This window comes from Limulus polyphemus, unplaced genomic scaffold, assembly GCF_000517525.1.
Source record: "Limulus polyphemus unplaced genomic scaffold, Limulus_polyphemus-2.1.2 Scaffold4768, whole genome shotgun sequence".
In the NCBI taxonomy this organism is placed as follows: domain Eukaryota; kingdom Metazoa; phylum Arthropoda; class Merostomata; order Xiphosura; family Limulidae; genus Limulus; species Limulus polyphemus.
In genome coordinates, this window is record NW_013670378.1 from 31,026 (window position 1) to 42,235 (window position 11,210).

General features: G+C 33.8%; 1 protein-coding gene across 1 annotated transcript; it reads left to right on the top strand.

The window, feature by feature from the left end:
- Positions 1-2,837: 2,837 nt before the first annotated feature.
- On the top strand, positions 2,838-9,676 carry LOC106471663 (E3 ubiquitin-protein ligase RING2-like). The gene is made up of 2 exons (XM_022400271.1): positions 2,838-4,387; positions 8,606-9,676. Exons 1-2 carry the CDS (start codon positions 3,547-3,549, stop codon positions 8,830-8,832), a joined length of 1,068 nt encoding a protein of 355 aa, XP_022255979.1. The 5' UTR covers positions 2,838-3,546; the 3' UTR covers positions 8,833-9,676.
- Positions 9,677-11,210: the final 1,534 nt, after the last annotated feature.

An 11,210-nucleotide genomic window follows, 5' to 3' on the forward strand; every position in this document is an offset into this window, starting at 1 on the left:
CTAGAGGGCGTGAGAATAGTCACGTGATCTCGATGACGCAGCATGGCATTCAAACTGGAAAATCATGCTAAATGTACCACGACTAACGTAAAAAACAACTTACTTGTACAGTTTTACAGCTGATCGATCAAGTATATGGATATACGCGATAACTAACACTGATCCAAATACTTCACTGAAACTGAATACTTCATTGGACTAGAATTGAGTGATTGATTCTAAACCGACTCAATACTCGTTCGCTCTTCACTTCTCGCTATACCAACTGAAAGAAAAACACATTGATTAACGTATTTATAATCTAGCCTTGTTTGTAGATACTTCACAAACTCACTATTTTTTTTTATGATGTCGTCTAGAACGTTCAAGGCCCACTCTAACAAACTTTGGGCCTGGTATTGCCAGCTGGTTAGGGCGTTCGACTCGCAATCTGAGGGTCGCAGGCTCGAATCCTCGTCCCACCAAACATGTTCGCCCTTTCAGTCGTGGGAGCGTTATAATATCACGATCAGTCCCACTATTCGTTGGTAAAAGAGTATTTCAAGAGTTGATGGAGGGTGGTGATGACTAGCTTCCTTTCCTCTAGTCTTTCACTGCTAGATTAGGAAGGCTAGCGAAGATAACCCTCGTGTAGCTTTGCGCAAAATTCAGACCAACAAATTTTGCTTGAACTTAACGCCATACGCCTTTTAACTAACATCGGACTTAAAAAATTGAAAATATAGCCCACAACATTTATATTGTATCGTACATTGCCTTGTGTATGGGACTGTTTTACGATTATCATACAGAGCAGGGATGCCTTGGAATACTTGTAATATACTTTTGTACTTAGCAAGCTACACAGAGAATGCAGATCATGAGAAAGGCTTTAAAAGCTTGAATTATTCCTCTATATTTAAAGAGTTAAGCATAGTTTTCCATATCTTCCTCCTCGTTTCCGTGTTTCATCTTTCAGCTGCTGATCGTATGAGTTCTATCTCGTTGTTCATTCAAATCAGTAATACTAAAACAAATTTAGAAATTCAGTTTATTTCCTTTAATTTGTTTGGTCGTTTCTTGTTGAGCACAACGCTACACAAAGAGCTACCTGTGCTATGCCCACCTCTGGTATCGAAATCCGGTTTTTATCGTTATAAGCCTTCAGACTTAATGCTGAGCCACTAAAAGGAGGGAGGGGAGGTAATTTCAATACAGTTATTGCTACCACTTAATTCTAACCACATACAACAACAGCATTTTGCTTCCACTGTACGTACAGCCATTTCAACCATGCTTTTGTTTGTTAATATTATAAGTATTTATTAATTTTTTTTTGCCATTTTTATCCGAAGTCTATTCTCTTTCATTCCACCTATAAAATAATCACTAACATGTCTTCCAAATACTAGGCTCAAGTCTCTCATTGGTGCAATGGTCAGATACCTGACAGTTTGAGCTTATTCCGAACCTATCAGATATATATTTGTCAGAAACCACTCACTTGGTTATTGAATGTTTGATATGTTGAGACAATTCACCTCCTATGTGATTACAGTTGAAACTACACATTATACCGACATTTTAGACACCATTACTGATTGTTTCAATCATTGTAGCCCTTATTACAACTTATTAAACATTCAGTCCCTCAATGACTACAACAATTCATTTACTGTTGTATGATGAATTTGTGGCATTTGTTGACAATCAAGAAAAACAAAAGCCAAAATCTGCCGTGTTTACAAGTTATTCAGTAAAGCGCCAAGAAAAGAAACAGATAATTATTGTTTCATTAAACTTTACATTTATTTTAATAGTTGAAGATGTGCCATATAAATTATGCTGATTAGTTTAAACCATCTCTTAAATATTATGGGAATACAAACCTTATGTTAAAAGTTGAAATTAATGGTATGTGTTTGAAGAAGTTTAATTTACTAATTTAATATTTCCCTATAACTTTCGTCATGTTTAAAATATATTGTGGTGTATTATCCGGGTTACTTACAAGGCGGATTGTTTGTTTGTTATTCAAGTACAAAGTTACATAATAGGCAAACAGTGCGCTGCCCATGTAGGTATCGAAACTCAGTTTTTAGCGTTGTAAGCCTGCAGATTTAGCGCTGAGCCACCAGGAGGCTATAAGATGACTGTGACAAATTGTATATAACTGTTGCGTTAAAACTACTTACAACAGTGTTTTGATTATATTTGGCAGAATATTTCGACTTTTTTTCAGATACTGTTGAAATCCTTTGAGACATTTTGATTTCTTATATATATCTGACAGGTAGTCATTTCTATACTTGTTTCATATATATATATATATAAATCTATATAAATATTGTTTTGTGAAATAGAATAAATGTTTTATTTAAACAACAACAAAAAAACGGTAATTGTATTTGAATTTGACACAGTAAATTAATTATTCATTGCAATGTGTCCACGTGTGGGTTAGCGATAGGTCTTGAATATATAACACTAAGATTCGATCCCCCTCGAATTTCTTTGGCGGCATTTTGCTGATTATATTTAGTTATATATTGTTAACATGATTTCACCGTATTGAAACGTAAATAAACATGTATATCCACATCTAGCACCATTAGATAGGTCAATGTTACAATTTTGTCACTCGCCATTTGTAAAGCAATTTAATTTAGTTTGGCCTTTCTTCTTTTTACATGGCAATATATAAGGCTTACATAAGCATCCGACATACTACTGTTAATTTCTGTTATTAACAAGTTTATTAGTATTTAAGTCTTTTTTTTATTACCACATTGCGGCTAAGCGGAACTATTTAATTTAAATAACTATGTGGTAAAATTTGAAAGATTTGTGTTAGATAATCAACATTCATTCATCGTGTTACTATCCGAGTTAAAGCAATATTTTTTCGTCTTAACCATTTCAATTTCAAAACATATTTAATTATGTCGAAGTTGGACGGTTGACTTTCCAATAAATTTACCTAGAACATTGCATTTCATAATAAAGTTTATTAATCAGGTAATAGCAACAATAAGTAAAACTGAAAATAAATGTACCATTAGTAATAGCATCATACTGATAGTGACGTAATAAAACAAATATTTAAGTTTTTAAATTTAATGAAAGTTAGACTATAGTTAGTTAAGCCTAAAGAAAATAATCCTTAGGCCTGATACTAACACTAACTGTGAGTAACGTTTAAGTCAGTCAAATTTCAAAGTGCTTTTATCCGATATTTTATTTACATCTTATACATTTTTAAGTTACTTTAATTGTGAAAAATATCGATTACATACATTAATGTTAAATTGGCGTATTTTATAAATCAAGTATTGGTTGTGATAAAAGAAAATATGTCGCCAAAAATGTTAGTATTATTACATTGACACTAACAGATTAACTCTAGTAACAATAACATGGTGATTAGGCCTAATTCATAATATGAAAATTGAAAATAGGCTTCGTCCGAAGTGAACTGAAGAACGATAGGAAAAAGGTTTTTTGTAGACTAAGATTTACTGCTTAACCAATACTTTCGTTTGAAAGGTCTTGCAGTTAGTGCCTGAAATGTCGTCTACAGATACACAAACTACAAACAGAACATGGGAATTAAGTCTATATGAACTTAACAGAACACCTCAAGAGGTTATTACAGACAACACAGAAATTGCTGTCTCACCAAGAAGCTTGCATAGTGAACTGATGTGTCCAATATGTCTTGATATGTTGAAAAATACTATGACTACAAAAGAATGTCTTCACCGGTTTTGTCAAGAATGTATCATCACAGCTCTGCGGAGCGGTAACAAAGAATGCCCAACCTGTCGAAAGAAACTGGTGTCTAAACGTTCTTTACGACCTGATCCAAATTTTGACATGTTAATTTCAAAAATCTATCCAAGCAGAGATGAATATGAAGCTCATCAAGAGCGCGTCTTAGCCAAATTGAGTAAAACGGCTCTTGCCCATAGTATTGAAGAAGGAATGAGAATTCAACAAATGAACAGGGGACAGCGAGTGCGAAAGAGTGTTCCAGATGAAAATGCTAGTATGCCAACTTCTGCTGCGGGTACGCCAACAGGTAATTTAAGTGCTAGACAAACACCAACTCCTGGAAGTTCAAGTGATGCTGCAAATGGAAATCCTCGAAAAAAACCACGTCCTCAGTCGAAAATGGAAAATGATTCCGGTGGATCAGAAGTGGAACAGGAAACAGAGAGCTATGAAGCACAGCCACCGGAACAGGATGAAACTGCAGAAACTGGTCAAGATGTTGACTGCGAGACTACGTCCGAATGTTCTCCGAATGAAATTGAACTTGTTTTTAAACCACATCCAAATGAGGTGGAAGAGATTGAACCAAACCTGACCCAAGTGCGTTACATCAAAACCACGGCCAATGCCACAGGTATTGTTATTATTATTCAATTATTTATCAACTAGATTATGTAATTTGTGGCTAAAATACTATGGTTGAATTTAAAAGTAACTTGATGATTTATGGAATTTTTGATGTTAATAACTAAAAGTATTGTTAAATATGACAAACATTCTGTATAAAAACAATATCGGGTGGTATTTTATTTTACGAAGAATAATGTACATGTTAATCACTGTTTTCAGCTTTCTTCCACCAAGCAAGTGATTCCTATCCACTTCTTAATATTTTGACAATTTCATAATCTAACGGTATCTTGTTAATTGTCTTTGGTGTTCTAGTCGATCAGTCTCTTAAGCCATCCAAGCATTGAGCTGTTGCTAGTGGCAGGGCAAATAGGATTTTAGGTTGTATCTACAGAGATATTGAATACAATTCTAAAGATGGTATAATTTCATTGTATGGATCATTGGTTAAACCACATTTGGAACATTGTGTTCAGTTTTGGGTGCCTTACCGTAGCAAAGACATTGAATTATTGGAAATGGTTCAGAGATATGCTACTAGAATGATAATTGAAATGGAAAAGTTGTCATAAGATAACTGGTTAAGATCTCTGAAATTACTTTCTTTTGAAAGAAGAAGAATTGGTGGGTATCAGGCTGAAAAGACTTCTAGCTAGCTTCTGTTCTAATTCCTTGTTAGAATATCTGAAATATATTTACCTGATATTTTTTAAAGTCAAGTCATTATCTCTCAAAGTCTTAAGACCTTTTCTCATCATTAAATAGCCCAACAAGGTCTCTTAAACCACATATATGAAATGTGACAAACCAAAATGTATCATTTTTCACTATGTTATACTAATAAATCCCCAAATTCCATCCCTTACTATAACTATTCATCATTGAATATATTACATTACTTTTTTATTTATTATTATAGATTGTCTTGTATTTTTTAGCTTAACTATATATTAAGGACTAACCTAAATCTCCTAAGCTGGTTGAACCTCACAAGATATTATTGATTTTACAACCAAAAATACTGTTAACAATGAGGGTGTCCAACTGATGAAACGATGCATTCTATTCTTTAAGTAGAAACGTAAGAAATGTATATTTAATTAGCTATATTAATGCCAGGTTGATTTGCTTGCTCTGATTAGAAGTTAAAGTTAATTATTATACTAATCCATCCCTGTGTTCCGTACATGATTTAACTGATCCATTCCTGCACTTTCTACATTGCTTTGCTGATCCATACCAGCATTTCTTACCTTACTATATGGATCCATCTTTATATCTCTTTAGACATGTAGGCTCCTGTATTGAGAAATGGGAAAAAGAACTGATGCTTTTCCAGAGAATGTTAATTGTAAGTTATTTTTGTTAACATATATCAAGACAGTCCATACAGTTACATAATATTGAGCAAGATACCAGAAGTACATTGATCCATCAAGGTGCATGTGCACCTTTAATTATATATAAGAAATCATATTTGAGCATGACCTAGAAGCTAGTATTCCCAGACTGTAAATTCAAAGGTTCATGGTTCAATGCCATGAAAATGTGTTCCACACTTTGAGGCCATGAGGTTCCTGTAATAATGATGATCAAATCCCAATATTTGGTAAGACAAGAACACTTCAAGAGTTGATAATGTGTACTGTTGACTGGCTACTTTTTTTTCTAGTCTTATCAGCTCGGTGTTATGGAGAGCTTGTGCAGATAATCCTCGTATAGCTTTGTGCAAAAAGTTAGCCCTTTTGGTTGATTATATTTCTAAAAAATATTTAAAATTTTGTATGAAGTTAGTATTCCTTTTTGTATTTACTTCAAAACGTGGCTGGAGATTCAAATAAACCATCTTGAAACCTTCAGTGAAAAAAAATCATCATTACTGTTGTCATAGTTTTCAAACTAAATCATTTAGAGCTCGTAACTCAACATTTTATTATCTTTAAATGTAACCCCTTTTTAGCACACATCTTTTCCATATTTTTCAAACTTGTCTCTCAGATGTAAATGCTTTACTTTTCATTGAAACAAATGCTCGTGCATCCAGTTAAAACTTCTTGCCCTACCTTGCTTGAAGAAGTGTTTTTTTTTTAATGTTTAAACCCATTAGGTAACCAAATGTAGCTAAAAATCTCCTTGAATTATTTTTTAGTTTCTTGTAGGGTTGTTTTACTTCGTACTTACATCTGAAGTATGTACTACATTTTATTCACAACATCCTGGACTCTACTACTCTAGTTCATTTCTCATTCTGTACATAAAATATTACAAGCACATCTCCCATAACCAGAACCTCAGAAATCTTCCCCATAGTTGTGAATACTAACCAAAGGTTGAAGTTTATTTAGTTGTGTTGCTTACTGTTAGATATACAAGATTGTGTAGTGTAGGCATTATTATTTATTTTATTTTGTGAAGTAATATTTAGTGATTGTTGAGTTTTTCATAACAAGAGAATTAACAGCAATTATTTTAAAGGCAATAGTTATGACAAGTTTAGTTACGTAACTCGGTAAGAGTCGTATGTTGTGTTTGCAATTCATTGGTGTTGAGGCTATAGAAAATTCTAGAGGCCTCAATGATAAAAATATAAATAGCAGCAACAAAATGAGAGGGAACAGAGTAAAAGTAAAGTAAAGGGAAAGAAAAGTACAGTCAGAGAAAAGTTAAAAAACATGAAGTTTGCCATCGTGGGAGTGAATAGTTTTAACGGTTGATATTTTAAAGTGGGATTAACAGTTTGATAGAGACAAAGAGAATAATTTATCTTGTCAAAGAGTGTTCTAAACTAATTGAACCCACCTGTGTGGACTTTGACGAAAAGAGACAATTATTTCAAGTTCAGGATTCAATTGTGTTAACCCGTGAGGCAGCATAACTGATACTATTGTGATAAAAGTAGAGAAAAATAGTTTGGCTTGTCAGCTGGATTCTAAAGCAATTGAATTAGCCTAAGTGAGCTATTTTAAAACAAGTGAAGTGCGTGCTGTCCATTTATTGTTTGAATTTATCGCCAACAAGTCACAGACACCTACTATAGAAGAATCTTTGGCCCACACCCATATATATATATATATATATATATATATATACTTAATGTTCTGACACTTTTATATTTTGTGTTTTTGTCTTGTTTGTTCAAAAACATTTTAGGATCATAAATGATTTTAGAATAAAATTATATGTTATACTAGTGGGTTACGACTCAGAATTTGGGAACCACTTCTTTAAGGAACTAATTCTAGCTACACCAGTACTTGTTTTGTGATCAATCCCAATACCTCTTGGGGACCACTAGTGGGTTACGACTCAGAATTTGGGGAACCACTTCTTTAAGGAACTAATTCTAGCTACACCAGTACTTGTTTTGTGATCAATCCCAATACCTCTTGGGGACCACTAGTGGGTTACAACTCAGAATTTGGGAACCACTTCTTTAAGGAACTAATTCTAGCTACACCAGTACTTGTTTTGTGATCAATCCCAATACCTCTTGGGGACCACTAGTGGGTTATGACTCAGAATTTGGGAACCACTTCTTTAAGGAACTAATTCTAGCTACACCTGTGACTTGTTTTGTGATCAATCCCAATACCTCTTGGGGACTACTAGTGGGTTACGACTCAGAACAACACTAGTGGGTTACGATTCAGAATACTTGTAGCTTGTTTTCTTTTCATTTTTACCGACTGAATATTTCATACTACATGTTCAGATTTTGACTTCGTCTCTCAAATTCCTTAAACTATACAAACTATTTCTCTCGTGTTTCAGTAGGACCCAGTACAGCCAGGTGATTAGGATGCTCGAATTGCAATCTGTGGGAGCATTATAATGTAACAGTCAATCTCACTATTTGTTGGTAAAAAAAGTTGGTGGTGAGAGATGATGACTTCCCTCTAGTCTTTTACTGCTAAATTATGAACAGCTAGTGCAAATAGCCCTTGTATAGCTTTGCATGAAATTCCAAAGAACTCAAACTGTTTCAGTAAAACTAATCAAAGCAACTTGTTGTCATCTAAATAAAATATGGCTAGAACATGACTTATTGAAAAAGATATTATGATGAATTTTGCACCATTTTCAATTAATTGTTTGTTTGTTTTCTCTTTTAGCATTTCTAATGATGTTTCTAACATGAATAATATCAGTATCTCCCTTTTTTTTTCATCTTATAATAATGTATGATAAATGGCTAAATCAGAAATTATATTATTTTTCTTAGTTGACCACCTGTGTAAGTACCTTGCCCTGAGGTTTGCTCTGGACAAACATTCTGATGAGTATGGAATGCAGTCTCCTCCTGAGAGTTCTCCGGTTATTATATACATGGCTGTGACACAAGGTCAGTTTCACCCTCTGAATGGAAATATGAGCCTAGACCAAGTGAACGACAAGTACTGGAAAATCAACAAGCCACTGGAGATGTATTATGCTTTTAGAAAAACATGACAACGTTTCTATATCACTTTGTATAGAATTTGGTGTTCTTACCATGTATGTGAAATTTCATCATTACGTTTGTTAGATCCAGTTATTAAATGTTCTCCGTGTATTGGAAATGTTTGGGTAAGAAAACTACGTGTACATAGTGCATGAATAGTGGCCAATTTTCCTTATTGTGAAATTAAGTGTACCAGTAATTTTTTAACTGCAAATTAATCATAAACAGGCACACATAATTATGGATAAGTACGTGTACTTTATTTAAAGAGCTGATTATACAAGTCTGGTGAAAAATATATATAGATGATGAGAGACAAGTAAATCCTTTAATTCTTTACTTTCATCTAGCATTGACGTCAAGTGATTGAAAATGTCTTGTAAGGTGTATAGTATTAGTGTCATGGAATAATGTGTGGTCTAGTTGAAAGTTTATCATGGACAGTCAAGGAATACATTACTTCTAATTTCTGTCTTTAGTACAATTTTCATGTACATTTTGGTGAATTTTTTTTTAAATCTAAAGACATGATGTGAAGTTTTATATAAATACATGTGTCTGAACTTATAGTGAAAAACCATGTACACTTTTGCTGAAACAATAAAAAAAAAAAAAATGTTGGAAATATTTCTCTTTCAAGTCAATTGTGTGAATACTCGAGTAAAACCATATGATCGTCCTCAAATAGACCAGTATTGTTATAGGTAGCTAAAGCCTTACAATCCAGCATTGTTCAAGTAAGTATAGGAATCTCCAGTTACAGCCCAGTATTGTTCAGCTTAGCAAAATGATGATAAGTTACTGACTAGCGTTCTTTAAGGACCTTAAAATTAACCAGTGTACAGCCTAGCATTGTTTGAGGTACCTCATCAGTGACTAGCTAACAAAGTATAACATTATTCGGTATGATTAAAGAATGACCACTTTCCATGGGCGTTCGTGAAGGGGGGGGGGGGCATAATTCTTTCTTTATTCAATCAGCATATGTATATTAATTTTGTATTCAATTCCTAATTTCACACTACTTTGCCCCAGAAAAATTTCCGGGGACGCCCATGACACTTTGCATAAAAATGTTCAAGGTATATAAAGATCAAGTTAACCATCCAGTGATCGACAGTACCACAGTTATCATTAAGTGTGGCATGCCTAAAAATAATCACTTAATATTAAGCACGCTTCAAGATGCATAGAGAATGACAAGATAGAATCCAATGATCTTACAGGTTGTAGTTCAAGGCATCGAAGAACGATCGATATTTGAAATACAGAGACATTGAAGGTATTTAATATTTTATCACCCAGCTGTATGTTTTCCAAAATCCCAATTTACTACCACTGTAATAAAAGTAGTTGACCTTCCGTATAACTATTGTCAAACATTCACTAAAAATTAATCCGTGAGACCCTTAACCGTTGTATCAAATTTGATAAAATCGGGTGAAAACATTTTGAATAATGTGGTTGATCTTCAGTGTGACATTAACCTTTGACCTACATCCGCCAAAGATTAATTAATTAGCCCTTGGGGACATTCATCTGTTGTGTTGTACCAAATTTTCTCAAAATCAGATGAAAGCTTTTCGAGTTATACTGTTAACACACGCACACGGGAGTGAAAACAATAACCACTTTTGCTGACGGGCGGGGATAATAAGCAGTTTAATAATCAACTTATTGGAACTTCATTTTTAGCGTAATTTTTTTTATCTGTGGCTACTAAATAATTTTATAATATTTATCCATTTATAATGAATCACTATTTTCGACGAAAAACTGAAGTTGACAAGATATCAAACCTAACGAAATCCATTGGGGGAGGAGGGTAAAGCACCACCTCGCCCTGTTCCGGCGTTTATGTTCAGATCCTTGGCCTGGCAAGAAGATTAATAAGCCACGCCCGGCCATTTTTGCCTGTGATGGGAAATAGCAATTGGTGAAATGTTCGTAATTATAAGATAAATGAAATAATAATTATAAGTGTGGAAAAAATGTTTTGCAATTCTCCAAAAAATTAAATAGTGTATATTTTTGTAAGTTCAAGGTAATTTTGAAATGATTAAAGGTGATTTTATATATATAAAGTTACGTAATAGCTCCAAGTGGAAAGAACCTAGAAACCTGAAATTTTGCACCCGCACTAAGTGGACCATGAGGGTGTGCACCTGAGTATCATTACTTATCCACGTGCGTACATAATGAGGAAAACTAGAGAAAAAACACATATAAATGAAGTGATTCCTCATATTACAAATAGAAATTACAGACAGTGAGACAGACATGCACGTGCGTGCATCTTTTTTATGAGGCAAGCTAGAGAAAAACCACATACTAAAGTGTGAATATTGTTACCAAGATTTTGGTATATGAATGAAACTCTCTGAGG